At 55.7% G+C, this 22656-nt stretch overlaps 1 protein-coding gene across 1 annotated transcript; it reads right to left on the bottom strand.

Annotated features, from left to right (window-relative positions):
- Window positions 1-10117: 10117 nt before the first annotated feature.
- LOC132317438 (proline-rich protein 22-like) lies at window positions 10118-11724 on the bottom strand. The gene is made up of 3 exons (XM_059820806.1): window positions 11622-11724; window positions 11426-11530; window positions 10118-10794 (listed from the first exon to the last, which is right to left on the bottom strand). Exons 1-3 carry the CDS (start codon window positions 11722-11724, stop codon window positions 10118-10120), a joined length of 885 nt encoding a protein of 294 aa, XP_059676789.1.
- Between the last annotated feature and the right edge of the window lie 10932 nt (window positions 11725-22656).

Consider the following 22656-nt stretch of genomic DNA (forward strand, 5'->3'; position numbering starts at 1 on the left):
CCCTGGTGAGGTTCCTATGGTTAGTGTTTCTAACTGAACAATCCTAACTTATGCCTTTGTATTTTATTATTTTATTTATTAATCAAATTTAACCTTTCTATATGATCATATTTTGATTATTTTAGAAAATCAGAGTATTTACAACACCTGTATGCACAGGGACTAAGGCTCAGGCACAGAATTTGCTGCCTTCACTCATCTGTCACAAGATAGGAAATCCATACAACCCGTGAATTCAGGGATAATAGCATCCACACAGCAGAAGATGGAGAAGGTATTCACCGAAGCTCTGAGCGGCACCTAAGAACCACAGGGACTCCCCTCTTCCTACACACTTTTCCTTCCCCCAGACATTAACTTTTCCTCTTCATTAAAGCACTGTTGCCTTCTACTGCATATTTACCTTGCACACTTTTCCAAGAGGAATTCCACTGTAAATACATATAGTAAGTGTACAAAAATTGCATTTGAGAAGTGCTGTTAACTGAACTGAGTTTTCACAGTAGCTTTATGAACAGGAGGATGCAAATTTTTTTCAGTTATGCTACCTATGTAACGAGTATAAGGTGGGAGGATTTTTTTCCCTAACTGTAGGAAATAAAAGAATTTCTGCTAGAAATACGAATTTACCAATAGAAGTAAGTGGTTAAATGCTCCCCTACGTTCACAACATCAACCTTCCTCAGAAAGGAGCGGTGTGCACCACTGTCCTGTGGTGATGCCCCTGCTGGTAACCACTGCAGTGTTGTAAATGGCCATGGTAGCGCAGGAAGCTGCAAGTGACAAAGTGACAAGAAATCCACTTTAGTGTTCAGCTCTAACTTGTGCTCTACCATAGTGGCCTCTACCAGGAGTACATTCAGAGTTGCAGGTCAGCCATAACAAGTCATTTTCTTCTGCACAGGTCATTATGATCTCCCATGGAAAACGGTGAAGTAGTTAGAAAGACTTTGATAAAAAAGCAAAAGCAGACATTCTTCATCAGGCAGGAAGCAAAGGGTTCTTTAAAACTCTTTAATGACATGTTTCAGGTAAGCACAGCTTCTCAGACTAATCTAGTCTTAGGCAGTAATATTTGTTCAAATACTGTACAACCTAAAGCCACTCAGTTCTCAAAGATTCAGAGTAAGTGAGTCAGTGAGAGCACAGGACAGTTACAAGGCCTCGAGCCTATTTAGAAAAATCTATCGAATGCTTTGAGTAACACGATTATCCGTATTGTCGCATTCAGACCAAAACAATTTGACTTGTCTAGAACATCGAGTTGTGTTCCCCCCGCTTTCCCTCAGCAGAGGCATCAGCAGCTCTCCTCTTTGTAACGCAAGTACTACAAACATTTTCCTCATGGTCAGATGAGATGATAACTTCTAATATTCCCTTTCACGTGTTCAGGATCTGTGTTGTAGTCTATTGTTCAGTACAAATATATACAAGGTATTTCTACTTCTCGTTTAGAATCATGGTTACATTTGATCCTCAAAGCTGAAGGCCGTCTCTGATCTCCCAAATACAATCCCCGCAGCAAGCAGACATCAATCCGTCTTACTTGAAATTCTTATTCCGGCACCGACAGAGGATGTGACCTGAGTAGCTGAGGTTTACAAGAAGTCTGTGCACTCAACAGTGAAGTAACACAGGATATACTTCTGGATCCACGTCGCCTGAAAGAAAATGACTCGCTGCTAAAAGGCACAGAAGGGGTCCAGAACTGGACTTCAGTTTCAGGGGGGAGTGGTTTTTTTTGGGGGGGGGGTGGTGTTACACAAAGACGTACCTGTCCAATGCCAGTGCCAGCAGAACACAAGCTGGCGAGATCTCCATTTCAAACGTGTTTGAAGCCATTTTCAGCACTAAACAAGCATCGCAAACACACGTCGGTGAAGGATCCACAGCCGTCAGTAACTAAACGAAGTAAATCAGACACGAATTCCACACGTGGGACTTGAACTGGGGCTCCTCGCCCCGCGCACCCCCCCCGCGAGCCAACCCGAGGGGTGGCCCGAGGGAAGGAGGCAGGGCCCCCCTTCTCTCCAGCACCTCCAGCCGGGGCTTCTTCCGCAGCCGCTCCCCAGCCCCGCGTCTGCTCCGCCCGCCCGCCCCGCTCCGTGCGGAGAAGACCTTTCCCGGACGCCGTTCCCCCCCGGGAAGAAGCGGAGCCGAACCCCCGCGGGAAGGCGCCGCCCCCCCCACCTCCGCCGAGCCGCGCCCGCCCCTCCCGCGCCGGGGAGGGCTCCGGCAGCGCCCCGCCGCCCTCAGCGCGGGCCGGGGGGCCCGGCGGGACCGGCCCTCCGCGGCGGGGCCCCTCCTCGGGGGCGGCTCTCCCCCCTCGTCGGGGCCGGCGGGAGGCGCTCGGCAGCGCCCGCGCCGTGCGGGAGGGCAGTCTGCGGACCCCCCCGCGAGGGGTTCCGCGTCCCGGGGGGAAGCGCCGGGAGGGCAGCCGGCAGCCGGCAGCTCCCCCCCGCCGCCCCCTCGGGTCTGCAGCGCCGGGGGCCGAGCGCGGAGCGCAGACGGGGCGAGCGGGCGCCCGCGCTGCCGCCTCCCGCGGGGCCCTGCCGGGGTTTCCCCGGGGACCACCGGCGGCTCGAGAGGCGAAGGAGCAGCCGCCCGTACAGCGGGAGGTACAGCACCGTCCCTGGGGCCAGACCCAGCCCTGCCGCGGCGGCAGAGCTTGGCGAGGGGCGAATCCGGTCCCTTGGCCAAGGGGGGAGTGGGGCGTGAAGGGGCGTGCTGGGTCACCCCTCCTCCCCTGTCTTTAATGCACAGCTTTAGCTCCCTTCCCCGTACCCAGCTCCGCCGGAGCTTTGCCAGAGGTTGATCCCAGCGATTAGATCCCGTGTTATCCAGACACTCGTGTGCAGGAACTCTTATTCTCTTCTTTAGGAACTCTTCTTTAATCTGGTGGGTTTTTTCCCACCCTCCATTCCACCCTGAGCTGAGAGACTGTGGTCAGGCACTGGTCACAGAATTTTATTTTAAAAAGAAACGGAAATCATCCATAGAACACCGAGGAGTTCAGAGCTTGTGAAGTGTGGAGCACGGTGGCGAACTGAGCTTTTACTGTTTTCTTCTTTGCAGGAAGAACCCGCAGCACAAGCTGGAACACAAGCGCCGTGCACCCCCAGGTAAGCCAAGTTGTTTCATACAGCTCAAAGGTGGGGGGGAAAAACCAACCCCAACCGAGCAATGGATCGAAAAAATGGGAATGAAATGCTTTCAGCTGCTGTAAGTGAAGAACACTGCATTTGCAGCTTGCTGCGTACTACGCTGCGCTCTCGCCTGTCTGAAGGGTGAGGTCTCGCCCTTGTCTGCGATGAGGTTGCTTGGCCGCTGCGAACTTGCGCTCGATTTGTCAAATGTTTTCCAGCTGCAGTGAGACACAACTGATGCGGTTTGTACGCTCCTGTGTCTTACGTATTGACAAAAAAGCTGTGTGGCAAGTGGATATTTTCATGAGTTTCGTAGGTTTTGTTGAGAATTAAAGACGGTACAGTGTGGTATTACCGGATCTCTGTATTCTGCTTCCCCCCGTTCAGAGCTGGAGTCTCACAGTAAAAAGAGGGAATATATTCAGGTGTTACTGAAGTGTTTCTCAGCCTTTCCAACGGACACTTTGCCTTTTTTGGTGCTTTTTCTTGATAATTGGACTTGGAGGTTTTTTCCGCTTGAAATCCCAATGCAATAAACAATTCAGAGCGGAGCAGAGCCGTCATGGCAATTTAATGATAATGTGCTTTACTGCAAAGAATCGGGATTACGACATTATTAAGGAGAAATTGCACCCCGGCCGGCCCCGTTATTCCAAACTGCTGCGAAACGGGGAAAAGCAAATGCACACGCGGGTGCGCGCGCGCGCTGCCCACCCGGGACGTGGGGGGTCGCCGGCGGGACGCTCCCCACCCCGCTCCCCGCAGCGGGGCTCGGCGGCGGCGGCGGCGGAACCGTCTCCCGGGGGAGATGCTCCGCGTCCCGGGGCTGGAGCCAGCCGGGCGTCCCCGGCCAGGGCCCCCTCGCTCCGGGAGCTCCTGCGGGGGGGCGCGTTTGGGGTCGGCAGCCGGGGGCCTCTTCCACCCGCTTCGGTGCCGCCGCACGGGTGGGCGTGGGGCAGCAGCCCCGGGACAGCCGCTGCGGACCCCTCTGTCCCGGGAGGGGAGGGGAGGGGAGGGGCGGGCCGGGACCGCCGCGCCGCTGCCCTGCGCCCGCCGGGGTCTCTCGGTCCCGCCGGCTGCCGCCCAGCGAGGGGGGTTCGGCGGAGCTCGGCAGGGGTGTCCCAGGACCCGCCCGAGGAGAGCTCCTGCGTGGGCAGCGCCCGGGCCGGTTCGCCTGGGCGGGGACTCCGGCACCGGCACCGGGCCCGGCCCAGACCCGCCCCGCCGAGTCCCGCCGGGCCGAGGGGATCGGAGCGGAGCCGAAATCACCCGAGCCGTGCCGAGTCTCGCCGAGCGGAGTCGAGCCGAGCCCAGAGCAGCCGAGCCGAGCCGAAACGACCCGACCCGAGCCGAGCCCGCGGATCGGAGCGGAGCCGAAACGACCCGAGCTGAGCCGAGTCCCGCCGGGCCGAGCCGAGCCCAGAGCAGCCGAGCCGAAACGACCCGAGCCGAGCCGAGCCGAGCCGGGCCGGGCCCAGCCGAGCCCCCCCGGCCGGTCGGGGCGCAGCGGCAGGGGCGGGCGGGGCGGGCAGCGCGATGGCGGGCAGGAACCGGCCCCTCGGCACCGCGCACCGGGCGCTGCAGCTCCGCGTCCTGCCCCGCTCCGGCGGGGGTGGGGGGGCGGGACGCTGCCGGGGGCCGGGGAGCGCCCCGGGGGTCCCCGTGTCCCGGGCGGCGACGAGGACGCCGAGGCCGAGGGGCCGTCCCGGCGCTCCCCGGAGGCGCACGGTGCCGGCCGGGACGAAGCCCGCGCCGGCCCTCGGCCGCACCCGCGGCAGACTGCGCCCGGTGCTCGGCGCTGCCGGCCGGCCCGGCCCCGCCGCCGGGCTCGGTAGCCAGCCGGGCTCGGTAGCCTTCCGGGCTCGGTAGCCAGCCGCGCCCGGGCTCGCCCCGCTCCCGGGGGCGCGCCCCGCTCGGGAAGCCCGGCCCGGGCCGGCCCCGGGAGGGGACCGGCTCGGGAGCGTGTTCCTGCTGCCGCCGCTCCCGCCCGTCCCCCGCGCAGGTCTCCGCCGGGCTCTGCCCGACGGGACGGGACCCCTCGGGCTCCGTGTGCGCAGCCCTGCCCCGCACGCTGGGGACGGGCAGCAGCGCCATCCCGCTGCAGCTGCCGCGGGGACAGACCCGCGGGGGAGAAGGGGCGGGCGGGGGCGCGGGTGGGGGCCGCGGGAGGCGGCGGGGCCGGGCGGGCTGCGGGTGCGGTCCCGGTCCCTACACCGGGGCTCTTCGCCCGCTGTGCACAACGCCCGTCAGCACCGGGGGCCGAGACCTCGGTCCGTATCGCCGCTCTGCAGAGCGGGGTGCCGGGCACTGCCCATCAGCCAGCGCACCCCTGGGACACACGGGGGGTCCTTCGTAGGGAACAGCGACAAAGACAGAATCACGTCGCAGTCACTGACTGGTCGCTCACACCAAAGTCCGTCTGCGCGTGTCTTCGTTTTAATGTCACTCGTGACACTGAGGTGGACCTGTACTTGCACCTAAAATCTCCTCCGAGGGGTCCATTTTTTACTATTAAAATCACTAACTGAGGTTAGTTTAGGATACGGGTCTTGATGAAATCCCAGACTCCTTCTCCACAACTCCCACGTCCCCACACGCCATCGCACACACTCAGTAGGTTGTTGCCCACTCGAAGGCCCTCGCACAGCACCGTTGTCTTTGCCAGGACATGTATCCCAGCGACCAGGGTAAGTCTCCGTCCCCGTCCTCAGGGATACCTGAATTCCGTTGCTCTAATCTGGTTCCAGATACAGCAATTTCCCCCCTTTTGAGGCTTATGGATATGTTTTACAATTCCCACAAGTCTCAACCTCCTTAATTTCCATTGCCTTCTGTTCGATCTTGTCAACAAAGGGGTTAATTTCTTTTTGCACCATTAAAATATTATTTGAAGGCTTTTTCTGAGAGATGATTTCAGCCAATTAGAACCTAAAGGTGAGCATTGTATCATGCAACAGCTGATGAGAATCCTAAATACCAGGAGGAGGCCAGCTATAAACAGCTGCTTTAACCATCCAAAACTGGGCAACCAGGATGTCAGCCAAGAAAAATCCAAGCCTTCTCTCTCTTTGGTGTTTTCCGCTAATTCTTTCAACTGTTGGATCTTTTCTTCTGTGATCTGAGAATCGTCTGTCAAATTAAAACAACACATTCCTTTAAATTCCTCACATCCATGGGTATGTCTTAAAAGCAGAGAGTCCATAGCTGCTCGGTTTTCTGATGTGGCTTCTCTAATTTGTGTCATCTCTTCTCCCAAGGCAGCGAGCGCCTGGGAAGGAAAGTTAGTATTTTTGGCTAATTCACAAGCTAGTCTCTTTATACTGTGATAATTCATAGCTACCCCAACTCCAGGTGCAAGGATGGCAGCTGCCATGATTTCACTAGGGCTCCATAATGTCAGTTGAGAGTTACAATCTGGAGACAGAGTAGAGACTTGTCTCTTCTGGCTAACAGTTTTCTTTTCATGTGAGCCTTCCTTTTTTTGGTAACGTTGCTGTTAACCTTCCCATTGCGCATGGTCCTCCAGTGACGTTTGCAGGGATATAGGCATATGATCTCTTTCCACAGAGAAGAAACCATCCTACTGGCAATTTAGCATGGGCCCAAGCATAACTCACTGTCTCAGTTTTATTACGTTTCAGTGGGGACTCGAATCTTGAAAGATTTTCACATTTAGACCGTGGAGTGCAGTTCACAAACTGAACACAACTTTCAGCTGGAAACATGCCCTTAACTCTCACTCTTAGCTTACCTTTTTCCCTGATTTTAGTTGGTTTTCCCCAACGATACATGCTGCCGTATGTCATATTGGTACTAAAAAATCTTAAAATGTTACAATTTTTCAAAAGCGTCGGAGGAGTAGGTACTCCTAACAGGCAGGAGGTGAAAACTTCCTCTACTGAGGTTCCACCGGCTAGACAGAAGGTGGTGGTATTTATTACTTTTCTTGCCAAGCTTTCCCAGACATTTCCAGATCTGTCCCATTTTGGGAAAAACACATTTGTACCTCCAACCTGGAAAAGAAACAAAACCAGATAGCTTTTCATTTTGCAACCTGATTACGCAATAGTACAGTTTTCAAGGGTCCCGCCGGAATGGCTCTCCACTTGTCTTCGGGTTCTGGTGGACTCGCGTGTAGTGGATCCAGGAGTTGATTCCTTCTACCTTCACAGCGCTCTAGGTGGTCAGTAGGGTTGTAGAGGGTCCTTTCCACTTCTCTCTCAGTGGCTCATCCTTCCAGGTGCGAATATAAACCAAGTCTCCAGGTTGGAAATTGTGTACTGGCGAATCCAGGGGCAAAGGAGCTCCCTGACTGAAGTACCTCTGTAAGGATGATAAAACACGCGAAAGGGACAGCGAATCATTTCTCAACATTCCTTCCCCTATAACACGCATTTGGTCACTTCGGTTACCTGTGCTTCTGACCGTATGGGGTTTTCCCTTAATATTTCAAAAGGGCTTACTCCTTCCCTTGCTCGAGGGGTAATTGTAATTCTCATTAAAGGCGTTGGTCAAACATCCACCCGCTTAAGCTGAGTTTCTTGACGTAGCAAGGGAAAGCTTCTGGCCACCCTGAAAACACGTCTGCTAACACTAACCTAAACAGGTTACTGTCTACTTGAAGGTTCTTGTACAGTACCATTGTCTTCACCAGGATGCGGATCCTAGTGACCAGGGTGAGTTTCCATCTCCGTCCTCAAGGATACCTGAATTCTGTTGCTATGATCTTGTTCCAGATACAGCACATGTAACTGTCCCCTGAACGATTCCCACTTGCACAGTGATCAGTAGTGATTTTGCTTGAGCGATTTTTGACTGCGTAAGCAAACTCAAATGAATGCAACAATAAGAACTCCCAGCAGAGCAGTTGTCATCGCAAGAAAGTCTCCAGAAGTGCGCGTGTGCACACAGACACACACACACGCAAGGTCTATCAGTATTATTAAATTATTATTCTTCTCCCCTTCTCAAACACTTCCTCCGCTGTGTTGCCCCACACAATGATGTCATCAATGCACTGCAGGTGTTTGGGAGCTTCACCTTGCTCCAGTGCAGTCTGTATCCATCCATGACAAATGGCAGCCTTGGGGCAGTCGATTCCAGGTGTAGTGGACACCCCTCCATGTGAAAGCAAATCGTGGCCTGCACTCTGCTGCCAGAGGGATCGAGAAAAATGTGTTGGCGCCCAGCCGGGATGCCGGCACTGAGGAGTTCTTCTACAGGCAATTAGGAGAAATCTCTGGATGGGAAGCCCGTGTCCGTATGGGGGATTTCAACTTCCTGGGCACCAGCGGGGAATACTGGTCGCCAGCGGCGTTCCTCAGGGCTCAGTCCTAGGGCCGGTGCTGTTCACTGTTTTGATCCATGGTCTGGATGCGGGAGGTGAACGCCCCATTGGCAAGCTTGCTGACGCTCCCAAACTGGGCGGTGCTGTTGACTCTCTTGAGGGACAAGAGGCCTTGCAGAGGGATCTAGAGAGATGGGAGCATTGGGCAATTGTCAGCGGCATGATACTGAACAAGTCCAAGTGCTGGCTTCTGCAGCTGGGAGAGTATTACGCCGGGCACAAGCCTAAACTGGGAGAGGAGTGGCTGGAGAGCAGCCCTGCAGAAAGGGTTCTGGGGGTGCTGGTGGGCAGCAGGCTCAGGATAGGAGTCAATTTGGACAATGCCCTTAAGAAGATGCTTTAACTTTTGGTCCGCCCTGAAGTTTGGGTTGTGGGCTTTTTCTTTTCCGCTGTTTTCCTCCTTCCCTGGAGCAGAAGAAGTCTCTGTGGCCCCCGAGAGCTGTGGGCGGTGGCGGTGCAGCTGCTCCAGGGGACAGGAGTTTTGGGGCAAGGAGGATGCGGGTCAGCGTGCGAGGCGAGACGCTGAGCAGCAGCGGCAGCGGGAGCTGCGCCGTGCCATGCTGACGCCAACGGGACTGTGCCTGCCCGCGGTCCCGAGCGGCTCCCACCACCCCAGCGGGATCACTGGGACTGCCCTAAGGAAGGTCAGTCCCCCCTGACCCCTGGCACTGGGGGACTGCCCCGACAGGGACCTCACCCTGCACTTTCTGCAAGCCAGAGCCGGAAAGGTGAGGCCACTTCCCGAAGGCGCCGTTGGCTGCATTGGCCCCAGGTTGTGGAGCTGGGATGGGAAAAGGGGGACAAAGAGAGATGAAGTTTCCAGGCACTTTCTGGCTGGTGCAGTGATTTTTTTTCTTCCTTTTTTTTTTTTTGCCACCTTCCTGGTCTTGCGTCTGCCCAAGGTGCAGCCAGACAAGGGGAGGAGGGTCCCTGCCTGGCCTGCAGCTCCCTCCCTCGCCATTCTTGGGGTGATTTGGGGTTATTTTGCTGGGCAGTGAGGCAGAGCTGGCTCCGGAGTGGAGCACGGTGGGACCCACGGAAGGGTGTGATTATCTTGAGGCTTTGAAGGGCTTTGCACCGAGCCCTGTCCCTGCTGGAGGGGACACTGGTCGTGTTCGGGACGAAGGCATTGCAGCCCCCGTTGTCATGTGTGTCCGTCCCCAGCCTGGCCCCCAAGGTCTGTCCTTGTCCCGGGGACTCCATACTGCTTTCTGCGTGGGGCCGTGTCCGTGAGTCGTGCAGGGACCCGTCTGTCCTGGCTCCCCTGCCAAATGGCTGCTTCCCCTGGGGAAGGGGACAGGGCAGTCCCCCGGCTGCTGCCATTGTCTGCCCTGCTGCTGGTGACTCAGCCCTGGGGGCAGCTCGGTGCCCTTCGGGGCTCGCCGGCTCTGCTGTGGGGCTCTGCGGGGCTTTTGCACCTCTTGGGTGCCCTTTCCCGGTGCCCCCTGCGCTTCCTCCCGCTCCCACACAGGCACGGAGTAGTTCAGGAGAAATGGCTTTTAATGAAGAAAACAAGAGACGCGGCCTCATCAAATCTACTATAACACCCCCCCCTCCCCAAAAACACCAGCCCTCCTCCCCCACCCCCCACTCCCCCCATCTCCCTCTCACCCCTGCTGTGGGTCTAATCCCCCCCCGCCACCCCCGTCCTGCCGGCGAGAGCCCTGCGTTTGCTGGCTGGCTTTGGCGAGGTGCTCTTGGCCCGCTTCTTCCCCCGCTTCTCTGCCGTGGCAGGCTGGGACAGTGGCAGGTCCCTGCCCTCATCCCCCCACGGCTCCTGGGGCTCCAGCCCCATGACGAACTCGTCCAGGCTGAGGATGGCGTCGGCGGTCTCGGGGACGCTGTAGTCGGGGCTGAGCAGCTCTTCGGGCAGGGAGAGCGAGGCGAAGTCGCAGTGGGGGATGGCTGCGCCGGTGCCACCAGGGTCCCCAGGCCTGGGGCCGCTGCTGGGAGCGTCCTGGCTGACCCCCACCGCGTCCGGGGAGCAACCAAAGAGCCTCAGGGCCTCCTCGAGAAGGACCTCCTCGGCCACGGCGAGGTCGCCTGTGGGGTCCCCCAGGGCTTGCTCGTGGGGGGCAGCAGAGGGGCTGGGGGGGACGTCGCTGCCCAGGGGGATGTTGCTTCCTGGGGGTGCTGCCCTGGGGGTGGCACTGCCGGAGGTCTTGGTCTCTGCGGGCTGCCCCTGGATCTGCTGGTAGCCGGGGATGGATGTCGGCAGCAGCGGGGGGGCTGGGGTCACCGCTCTCCCCTGCTGGGTGTAGGGTGGGAGGTGTTGCGGCTGTCCCTGGGGGCTCCGAGGGGCTGCCCAGGCCGGGGGGGTCCCGCAGCCTCCGGGACCCCACAGGGCAGCACCCGGCAGAGAAGCAGCAGTGCGGCCAAGCGTGGCCGTGGCCAGTGGAGGCAGGTGGGTGCTCGTCCATGGGATGTGGAAGAGCCGGGGGTGGAAGCAGCAGCTGCATGGAGCCCTCTGCAGACCTGTGTAGGGGAGAGGGAGCCGTGCTGGGCCGGGGGGACCCTCCAAGGGCACCCGCTGAGCCGGCCCCGATGGCCGAGGTCCCCCGGCTCTGCACCAGGCACGTGGGGAGCTTGTGGCTGGGGCACTCGCCATGGGGTGAGCTGCCGTGCCAGTGGGACGGGATTGCAAATCGGGGAAGGAGACTCACTTCCAGGGGGCTGAAATGGGAGAGGTGGCCCCAAGGATTTGGGAAGTTCTGTGGAAATGGGATTTAGTGGGCACCCGTCACCCAGGCAAGGGCAGGGGATGGTCGCCCGGGCTTGCTGAAGCCCTGTGCCATATCTGCCGGGGGGGCGGGGGTGGTGGGGATGCTGGGAGTGCTTGGGGGTGGTGGGGGGATCCTGGGCATGCCCAGGGGTCGGGGGTGCTGAAGGTGCAGAAGGTGGCAGGGTGCCTGAGCAGAGAGGGGTGCCATACCTGCTGGTGGTGCCTGGGGGGCCTGGGGGGCCACCCCCACTGGGGGTGCCCAGACTGCAGGGAAGAGCTGCTCCTGCCCGGGCAGTTGGCACAGGTTGGGTGAGCCTGCAGGAGAGACAGGAGCGATGGCCATCGGTCACCTCCGCTCTTGCCCCCAAGAGCATCCCGGGCTGCAGGGGTTGGGGTGGGTCCCTACCTCGGGGGTAGAAGGTTTTGGGGAGCACAAAAGGCTGAAGGAGCCAGGGTGCTGGGGGGGCCTGGGGCCCACGCGCTGGGAGCCGCAGCGGTGGCAGCGCCATGGTCCGTTGTGGCTGTTGGCTGCTAAGGACTCTCTGGCGTCTCCCAGGAGGGAATGCGGGGGCTCCCCGTGTTCCGCCCCGCCCCAACAGCCTCCCCAGCTCCTCCTGGGGAGGGAAAGGGTTAAGGGGGCCTGGGTCGCCCCAGCCCCTGCAGGCGGCTGTCAGGGGCTGTGGGTGCAAGTGCCTTTGGCTGGAAGCCTTGGTGCTTTCCCAGAGCTGGGATATCCTTGGGATTAGTGGGACTTGGTGGAAGGGGTGCCACTGGGATGGAGGGTCCAGGCTGTTCAGGAGGGGTGGGCAGGGCAGGCGAGGTGGAGGTGTCGCGCTGTATGTGAGGGAGAGGTTTGATGGTGGAGCCCTTACAGGCGGCGATGACGTGATCGAGAGCCTCTGGGTGAGGATGAGGGGGATGGAAAGCAAAGCAGATGTTGTAGTGGGTGTCTGCTAGCCATCGCCCAGCCGGGATGCCAGCACTGAGGAGTTATTCTACAGGCAATTAGGAGGAACCTCTGGATGGGCAGCCCGTATCCGTATGGGGGATTTCAAGTCCCCAGGCCCCAGCGGGGAATACCATACTGCTGTGACAAGCAGGTCTGGGAAGTTCCTGAAGTTTGTGGGACAGAACTTCTTGTCACAAGTACTCAGGGAGCCAACTAGGAAAGATGCCCTGCTAGACTTGCTGGTTGGGAATGGAGGAGGACTTGTGGGAGATGGGATGCTCTTGGCCACAGTGATCATGAAACAGTTGAGTTTAAAATTGTCAGTGTCATGAGAAAGAAGGACAGCAGAGTTGCTACACTGCATTTTGAGAGAGCAAACCTTCCGTTATTCAGGGAGGTACTTTGCAGAGTCCCCTGGGTGAGGGCTGTTGAGGGCTCAGGAGTCAACGAGTGCTGGTCAGTCTTTAAGAAGCACCTTTGATAAAGTCAGAAGCAGGCAATTCCCCTGTGTCGGAAATCAAGCGAGCGGGGCAGAAGACCACTTGTTGAAGATGGTGGCCTGACTGATAGGGATGGAGAAAAAGCAGAGGCATTCAATGCTTTTTTTTGCCTCAGCCTTTAATAATACTGATAGACCTTGGGCTGCCCGGTCCCCTGACTCAGTGGAGCACGAGTGTGGGAACAGTGACTTTCCATTTGTGGAACAGTGAAGCTGTCAGGGGCCCGCTGTATCAGCTGAATGCTCACAAGTCCATGGGGCCTGATGGGATTCACCGCAGAGTACTGAAGGAGATGGCAGATGTTATGGCAGGACCCCTCTCGATCATCTGCCAAAGGTCTTGGGACCCAGGAACCTACAGACCTGTGAGTCTAACCTCAGTTCCTGGAAAACTTCTGGAGACGATGGTACTGGGTCCTCTTGAAAGGCTTTAAAAGAATAATGCAATCACCAGGCACAGTCAACATGGGTTCACAAAGGGAAAGTCCTGTTTCACTCATTAAATACCCTTCTAGGATAAGGTCACCCCGCCAGCGGATGAAGGGACGGTGGTGGTGTCGTGGTTTAAGCCCAGCTGGCAACTAATCACCACACAGCCGCTCGCTCGCTCACTCCCCCCCTGCCCCAGCGGGATGGGGGAGAGAATCGGAAAAGTAAAAGTGAGAAAGCTCGTGGGTTGAGATAAGAGCAGTTTCGTAAATGGAATTGAACAAAATAAAATAATAATGATAATAATACTGAACATTGTAATGAAAAGGAAAATAACAACAACAACAAATAAAAGCCAAGAAAGACAAGTGATGCAAAGGAAAACAATTGCTCACCACCCTCAGACCAATGCCCAGCCTGTGCCCAAGCAGCGGTCCCCTGGCCAGCTTTCCCACTAGTTCATATACTGAGCATGACGTCATATGGTATGGAATATCCCCTTGGTCAGTTGGGATCAGCTGTCCCAGCTGTGTCCCCTCCCAGCTTCTTGCACACCCCCATCCTCCTGGCTGGTGGGGTGGTGTGAGGAGCAGAAAAGGCCATGACGCTGTGCAAGCACTGCTCAGCAGTAACGAAAACACCTCTGCGTTGTCAACGCTGTTTTCAACACAAATCCAAACCACAGCCCCATACTAGCTACCATGAAGAAAACTAACTCTATCCCAGCCAAAACCAGCACGACAGGTCAAAACATTCCAGGGGATGTCTGGGAGAAGTCTTGGGTGCATTCCGGAGGAGAGAGCTTCCTTTAAAGGACAAAAACCATCTTGGGAAGCTTTCTTGGAGGAGTCTGGGGCTGCTACCCGAGATCTCGGGTCCCTAAAGGAGAGGAGAAATACTCCGTGACATGCCTGGGAGGCGTCTCAGGTGGATCCCAGAGGAGGGAGCTTCCTCCAAAAGAGGCCCAACACCTCAGGCAGCTGCCTGGGAAGAGCCCTTGGTTGCTGCCTGGACTTACAGACACCTGCCAGAGGACGAAAACCACCTCGGCTGTCCGTGCTGGGAAGCCCCTGAGGTGCCTCCCGTGGAGGGAGGGAAGGGCTCAGGCAGCGCTGGTGTCCCCTGCAGCCGGGGCAGCCCTGGGCCCTGGGCGGCAGGTCTGGCTCCCGTGCTCAGGGAGCAATCGCCAGTTCTGGGCTCAGGAAGGAGTTTTTTCCCCCGAGGCGGATTGGCACAGGTCCCCGGGGGTTTTCCGCCTTCCCCCCCAGCACTGAGCAGGGCCCCTCGCCCGCGCTCCTCAGGGCCGTTTCTGGCCAGCGGTTCCCCGCTGTTGCAGGAGCAGGAGTCCGGCTGTGCCCTCCATCCCGCCGCCTCTCTTCCCTGTGCCAGGCGGGCAGGGGAGCCTCCAGGACTTCCCCGCATGAGGTCCCCTGGGGCTCTTCTGCCCTGTGCCGGACGTGGCCCGCTTGGAAAGGCTGCAGGCGTGCTGCTCCGTCGGGAAGGAGCCGCCGCTTGCGCTTGCTGCGCGGCCGTGCGCGCAATAAAAGCGGAGCGTCCGTCTCCTCTGCCGGAGCTGCCGTGTGTGTCTCGTCTGTCCTGCTCGCGCTGCCCGGAGCTGTCTGTACCCTCCTCCGAGGGGGGCATCTTTTATTATTAAAATCACTAACTGAGCGTAGTTTAGCATCCCAGTCTTGATGAAATCCCAGACTCCTTCTCCACAACAACTCCCACGTCCCCACACGCCATCGCACACACTCAGTAGGTTGTTGCTGTTACAGGACATGTTGAAAAACAAGGGTTAAAAGTCAGTGAGAAGAATGTAAAGAAGATACTTCATAACAATTGCTCCTGGCGCTTAGACGTATTAGAGATAAAGACTGCCTCACTAACTCTCTGCTAACTAGCAATAACCATTAGCACAAGGACCAATAGAATGGACTGCCAAAATAGTGCCCTAGAGTTAACTCGTCTCATTATAATCTCATTATAATGGTAAGGAACACACCTCCGAGCTAGAAAAGCCCCAACCCAATTAAGCCCCCTACTCTCTGAGCATGTGTGGTGAATTAAAAGAGAACTGTAACTTTAAGATGAAGTAAGAAAAGTATTAACCAAGAGTTAATTAAGGGGTAGGACCAGGAGGCGTAACTAACTTTGTTAACTGTTTTAAATACCTGTCATGATTTTAACCTGGTGTGCAAGCCTTGAGGAGAAATCCCTTTGCACCCGGGACCGCAATAAACCACTGTCGGCTTTACACCTCTGTGTGAGCTGTGAAGTTTGTTTCCGCGTGTCAATTTTGGCACCCCAGGTGGGACCCTCTGCCCGGCTGCGGGACCGGCTGAGAGGGGGACATCCTCGGCGCGCCCCGAGATTTCTCGGAGGACCTCCCTCGCTCGCCCGATCACTGCAGGGACAGACAAGGACCATCAGCGGACCCGGTGTGTTAAGGGAGGGGAACGTGTAAGTCGTGAGGAGACGTCCTACGGGAGGTAAAGAGCGTTGTGCTCGCCCCGGGTGGGATTCGAATCCAGCAGTGAGGGCGCGGGAACCCCTGGATAGGGAAGTACGCGGGCGCGGGAATCCCTGGATAGGGAAGTACGCAGGGGGGTGCTCTTCGCTGAAATTGCAGGAGTGAAGGATACCTACACGAACGCGGGAATCCCTGATTAAGGGAAGTACGCGGGGGTGCTGTCGTTTGTACCAACTATTATAACCCATGGGAACTGAAATTCCTATTATTGTGGCTATAATTGGCATTTTATGATAGTCATTACAATCTATATACTTAGGAAGTTTTGTGCCTGGTACCGTGTATTCTGTGAAAAGTGCTTCATTATACAATTAATGTTGTTGTAAGTTGGGTGAGTGTTTGAGTGAGTGAGGCGCAGTCGGACTGCGGGACGAGTGCGGAGTCCTGATCCGCGGTTCCGCGTTCTCTGCGAGGAGAGCGGCCGGAGACGGACGAAGTGTATGACGGACTGTGTTAATCGAACCGATTGTTAAGCCTTATTGTCCTATACACAGATATCAGGATTTTTCATACAACCCAATATATGTTTTTGAATGTTTTGGTTGTAAACAGAACGTTTGAGTACGGTTTGGGGACGAGACGGTTTTTGGTGTAGTGGGTGTCAAGGAAACTGGTCTAAATGGAATAAGATTGAGCGCTCAGGCCAGCTTAGGCAGGTGCTTTGTGGAAGTATAAAAGGTATAAGGAATCAGTAAGAATGTCACTGGTATGGGGGGGGGGGGGTGTAGAACAGAATAGTGACGGGTTTATTTGGCGTGGAGCACTGTCTGATTTGCCATTGGTGTTCCTTGTTTGTTCGTGCTAAGTGTTTGGAGTGTCATAAGTACATTATTTCCTTTTCAACAACTGTCTTGAATTTAGGTGCATTCGCTGTGGGGTGAGTACGCCCTCGCATCTTTTGCCCTGGATAGGGTAGTATTGCTGTCAGTTCAATCAGGTTGTGTTCTTAGGCTGAGGAATAAGCCCCTGCGGGCAGGGTGTTCATTATGGGAGGTAAACAAAGGGGCGGAATATTGAAAAGGAGCCCTCTAGGCTGTATTTTAGCTCACTGGGAGGAGATAGGAGAGCTGCCAGGAGGAAGCGTGAGCAGAAAGACTTTAATAAAATATTGTCATCAGTGGTGGCCTTTGTATAAATTGGATGATGAGGAGAAATGGCCCTTCAATGGAACCTTGAATTAGAATACCTTGTTGCAATTGATGTTGGTTTTGAGGGGGAGCCGGTACCGCGTTTCCCGGATGGGGGGAAGCAGGGAAACGTCCCCACGGCCTCCCCCGGCTGGGGAGGGAGCTGGAGCCCAAAAAAACCCGCTGTGACGAGGCCCGAGCGCGGTGCTGCGTGGTGTGTGCCCCAACCAGCGCCCAAGGGGGCCCCTCCCGCCTCAACGGTGCTTCTCGGAGGCAGCAGCCCCGCTGCTCAGAATGACAGAGAAAGGGCAGACCCCGTCCTTGATTTTATTTGCTCAAGATGAAACCTATCAGCCAATCTTTAACACCTACGGATGATGATTTTGTTACGGTAAAGGGAGCTACTGGCCAAAGTGAAAAGGGGTATTTTTTAAAAACCTCTTAAATTTAGATTGGGAAAACAATGGGGAACACACAAATTCTTATATGTGCCTAACTCACCAAAACCTCTACTGGGGCTAGACTTACTGGAACAACTAAAAGCGGAAATAAAATTTGAGAAAGGAACTAATTAAGGAACTAATTATAAATGCATTAGATGCGGCTCAGACTAATGTTTCTACAGCACTCAGTTGTATCCAAGCTCAATTATGGATACAGACAATAGCAGCTGCAATCATTAGGGAAGGTGAAGACGGAATCCTACCAAAAGAAAGCCGAAAGGTGATTTGGAATAACACAACGGAATTTGAAAGGAGATTCCAATCGTGGTGGCATTTGGTTAATTTTACCTTTGACCCTACTAACAACACAGCTACAGCTTTTGTACTAACAATATATAAAGCTTTAGTGTATAACATATACCCGATTGTTGCACTAGGATTAAATTACCACGGAACTGTACTTTATCCCCCAGAACATAGGGTATGGGCTATGAAAAACAGGAATAAGTGGCAAACTATTGATGTCAAGGCCTGTGTCATACGAGACCAGCAAGGATTTATTTGTGAAGGAAACACCATCAAAGGGCAAGATATTTGTCTTGACACTGACCAAAATGTTTGTCACTTTGAGGTGCATCCCAACGAGACCCTAAGAACCATCATAATTTACAGGGGTATGGGATGTGTTTGTCTGAGAAGTCAGTGTGATTTTGTACAAGTAGATGATCAAATGGTGGACACGAGCAACCATTCAAATATTTGCATTTGCAACTTTGTTAGTCTTACAGGATGTGATTTTAACTACACGGCTCCTGTTACTACTTATCAATTGCTACAGTTTAATTATACGTTGATTCAGGATATACAGCCCACCCCTATTGGAATGAATCTCACTCTAATAAGAAAACTATTGCATCATGAAAATTTAAAAAGGTTGTTAAAACAAGTTGAAGAAAGTGGTGGAAAGACTTTAATTACTGTCCATCATGATGCAGAGGAAATACACCAAGCAGTGGAACGAGTGAGGTCAGAGGGAGAGCACAATTGGTGGGATGTGTTTAGGGGGTATTCCCCGTCAGCTACCAAAATCTTAAACATAATGACCCACCCGATATTGGTGTTACTAATAGCTATGACAACATTAACAATAGTAAATCTTATCCTTTGATGTAAACTCAAGGAACTTATTGGGCAAGTATGGACACTAAAAATAATAATGAAACATAACGAACCACTTTTAAAAGCCAAAGAATTTGCTTAGGGGAAAGAAAAGGGAGGAATTTATACAGGACGTCTTGAAAAACAAGGGTTAAAAGTAAGAGAGAAGAATGTAAAGAAGATACTTCATAACAACTGCACCTGGCACTTAGAAATATTAGAGATAAAGACTGTCTCACTAATTCTCTGCTAACTAGCAATAACGATTAGCACAAGGACGAATCGTAGAAAAATAGGATGGACTGCCAAAATAGTGCCCTAGAGTTAACTGGTCTCATTATAATCTCATTCTAATGCTAAATAACACACCTCCTAGCTGGAAAATCCCCAACCCAATTAAGCCCCCTACTCTCTGAGCATGTGTGGTGAATTAAAAGGGACCTGTAACTTTAAGATGAAGTAAGAAAAGTGTTAACCAAGAGTTAATTAAGGGGTAGGACCAGGAGGCGTAACTAACTTTTTTAACTGTTTTAAATACCTGTCATTATTTTAACCCGGTGTGCATGTCGGGAGGAGAAATCCCCTTGCACCCGGGACCGCAATAGACCACTGTCGGCTTTACACCTCTGTGTGAGCTGTGAAGTTTGTTTCCGCGTGTCACCGCCCCCTCGAAGGCCCTCGCACAGCACCGTCCTCTTCGCCAGGACGCGTGTCCCAGCGACCGGGGTGAGTCCCCGTCCCCGTCCCCGGGGACACCCGAACCCCCTCGCTGTGGCGCGGTCCCAGACACGGCAGGAGGGGCGGCCGAGGGGGTGCGGTGCCTCCGCCCGGCAGAGTGGCGGGCGGGTCCCGCAGGAGAGAGCTGCTTCCAGCACCGCGGGAAGCTCCCCCGGAGGGGCCTGGGGCCGCTGCCCGGCTGTGGCGGAGAGGCGCGGGCCGTGGCCGGGGCGAGCTGCCCCGCAGCCGGCCCGGCCCGCAGCGGAGCGGAGCGGAGCGGAGCGGAGCGGCAGGTCTGGGCGCAGCGGGGGGCTCCCGGGGCGGGAAGCGCCCGGGCCGCGGAGAGAGCCGCCGGCAGCTGCCGCCAGAGCCGCCGCGAGGCCGGGGCGTGGCCGGGGCGGGGCCGGGGCGGCGGCGGGCGGTCGCCCCGCGCTGTAACGGACAGGAGCGGCCGGTGGCCGAGGGGAGCCGCTCCGGAGCCGGCCCGGCCCGCAGCGGAGCGGAGCGGAGCGGAGCGGCAGGTCTGGGCGCGCCGGGCCGCGGCCGCCCCCGCGGCTCTCGACAGCGGCCGGGGCAGCGCTGGCGCCCGGAGCGGGCGAGGCCGGCGTGGCAGCCGGGAGGAGCTCGGCTGCGGTGCCCCGCCGGCAGAAAGCCGCGTCCTCTGCGCTCGCCAGGCCGGCGGCGGCAGCCGGAGAGAGCCCCCCCGAGAAGGGGCAGCCGCCCGGGCCTCGGGCTGCCGGGCGTGCCGGAGCCTGGGGCTGGTGCCGGCGGGCGGGAGCGAGAAGAGCTGCGGAGGGGTGACCCAGCGGAGCGCCTGCTCGGCCCGGTGGGAGAGCTGCGGGGGGAGGTAGGAAGGTCGGGGGGCGTCGGGGGGCTGAGACGGAGCTGGGCTGGGGGAGCCGCGCGCCGGAAGGAAACAGACGGACCCGGTCTGTTAATACAGGTCTCTTTGACTCCTGCCCCCATCACAGTTTGCGGTTTTTTGATAACGGGATGGCCGACACGGCACCAGGCCAGCTGGGGTCGGATGGGATTTCTCAAAGGGGGAAGAGGGTCTTTGCTGCCGAGCTAGCATGTGTCATTGACAGAGCTTTAAAGTAGACTTGGAAGGGGAGGGAGATGATATCAGGCTTGCCCTGACAAGCTGTGGGATGACACGCCAAGGTTAGCGGGACAGGGTGCTAGCGAGGGCCCTCAGCCTGTTGCTCTGAGACGTGCTGGGTACAGCGCAGCACAGGTGAAGTCTTACGGCGATGAGCCGGGGGCTCCTGAGGTAATAGGAGCCAACAGGGAAACAACAGTGAAATCATAGAATCATAGAATGTTGTGGGTTGGAAGGGACCTTTAAAGGTCATCTAGTCCAACCCCGCCCCTGCCATGAGCAGGGACATCTTCCACTAGGTCAGGTTGCACAGAGCCCCGTCAAAGCTGACTGTTTCCAGGGATGGGGCATCTACCACCTCTCTGGACAGCCTGTGCCGTGCCTCACCACCCTCATTGTAAAACATTTCTTCCTTATGTCTAGTCTAAATCTACCCTCTTTTAGTTTAAAGACATTACCCCTTGTCCTATCGCTACAGGCCCTGTTAGAAGTCTCTCCCCATCTTTCTTATAAGCCCCCTTTAAGTACTGAAAGGCCACAAGAAGGTCTCCCTGGGGCCTTCTCTTCTCCAGGCTGAACAACCCCACCTCTCTCGGTCTTTCCTCATAGGAGATTTGTTCCTCCCTCTGACGATTTTTTTGGCCCTCCTCTGGACCTGCTCCAACAGGTCCGTGTCTTTCCTGTGCTGAGGACTCCAGAGCTGGACGCAGTATTCCAGTTGGGGTCTCGCCAGAGCGGAGTAGAGGGGCAGAATCACCTCCCTTGACCTGCTGCTCACGCTTCTTTTAATACCTCAAAGGAATTAATGTGTGTTCCTCTGAGGAGGTGACATGCTGAAGTGCCTCTGCACCAATGCACGGAGCATGGGCAGCAAACAGGAGGGGTTGGAAGCCACCGTGCTGCTAGAAAGCTACGACCTAGTTGCCATTACTGGTGGGAGGAAGCCCATGACTGGAGTGGGGCTATGGATGGCTACAGGCTGTTCAGAAGGGACAGGCAAGGAAGGAGGGGGTGAGGGCTTGCCCTCTATGTCAAGAAATGGATAGGTTGTGAAGAGTTGTCTCTGGAGAATAGCCACGAGCAAGTTGAAAGCCTGTGGGTGAGAATTAGAGACTGAGGAAACAAAGGTCACCTTATGGTTGGTGTCTACTACAGGCCACCAGATCAAGGGGAGCCTACTGACGAAGCCTTCTTGCTGCAGCTACAGGAGGCATCGCACTCGCAGGCTCTCGTCCCGCTGGGGGACTTCCACCACCCCAACATCTGCTGGAAAAGTAGCACGGCGAGCTGTAGGCGATGCAGGAGACTCCTGGAGAGCACTGAGGATAACTTCTTAAGCCAGGTAATGGACAGTGTGTCGTGGATGGCGTGATAGATGCACTTTGCTCCTAAGAGAGAAGCAGCAATATGTTTATTGATATCAAACTTTGTTAAATTGCTGTTTCATAGTAAATGTGACAGCGGTTTAACAAGATTCGATGGCAAGGGACACTTGATTATTTACTGCATAGAGCTAGATGCAGCTGGATCCAAACTTGGTCTTGGACTTGGTCAACGGTTTATGTCTAAAGGATTATATGTGCACAATCAATCAAAGATATAATCTTAGTGAAGCTTACAAAGTTTAGCAAGCTATTAGTCACTTACCGAGGATCTGTTGCGGCAAGGACTCTCTCAACACCGAGGCGTACGGGATCTCTGCGGCAGGCGTAACCTTGGGAGGCGTCCCTGCTCAAGGGGAGATCCCGTCGTGCAGCCCGCTGCCATGCAGGAGAGCTCAAAGGGCTCTTGGGCTGCTCACTATTTATGGGGGTAAGATGACTGACTCCTAGTGATATTTGCATACCGACCACAGAGATCTTAGTTTCTTTCTTCCAGATTTGGCTTGAGTGGGACTTTGACCAGCACTGTGGTTAGGTGGGCGCATTGCCCACATCAGCCCTTGGCTATTGTGTTGTTATCTGTCTCCCGAATCCACTTTGAGCCGGACGCAGCCATCACGACCGCCACTGGTGGTTATCGATGGACCGCAAGACAGGGACTGAGGGAGCAAAGTCCCTCCCACTGTAAGAGAAGATCAGGTTCGTGACCCCATGAGGAACCTGGACGTACATAAGTCTATGGGATCTGACGAGATGCATCCCGGAGTCCTGAGGGAATGGGCTGATGTAGTTGCCAAGCCACTCTCCATGCTGTTTGAAAAGTCATGGCAGCCAGGTGAAGTCCCTGGTGACTGGGAAAAGGGAAACATTGCACCCATTTTTAAAATGGACAGGAAGGAGGATGCTGGGAACGACTGACCTGTCAGCCTCACCTGTGTGCCTGGGAAGATCATGGAACAGATCCTCCTAGAAGCTATGCTAAGGCACATGGAGGACAGGGAGGCGATTCGAGACAGCCAGCATGGCTTCACCAAGGGCAAGTCTTGCCTGACCAACCTAGTGGCCATCTATGACAGAGTGACTACAGCAGCGGACAAGGGAA

Source organism: Gavia stellata, chromosome 8 (genome assembly GCF_030936135.1).
Source record: "Gavia stellata isolate bGavSte3 chromosome 8, bGavSte3.hap2, whole genome shotgun sequence".
Lineage (NCBI taxonomy): Eukaryota > Metazoa > Chordata > Aves > Gaviiformes > Gaviidae > Gavia > Gavia stellata.

Bases quoted from the DNA above. Each gene is read 5' to 3' on its own strand.
- LOC132317438 (XM_059820806.1), bottom strand. From the start codon at position 11,724: ATGGCGCTGCCACCGCTGCGGCTCCCAGCGCGTGGGCCCCAGGCCCCC. The intron at 11,531-11,621 runs GTAGGGACCCAC...TCTCTCCTGCAG, and splicing joins CAAAACCTTCTACCCCCGAG to GCTCACCCAACCTGTGCCAA. The intron at 10,795-11,425 runs GTATGGCACCCC...CGGCCTGGGCAG, and splicing joins CCCCCAGGCACCACCAGCAG to CCCCTCGGAGCCCCCAGGGA.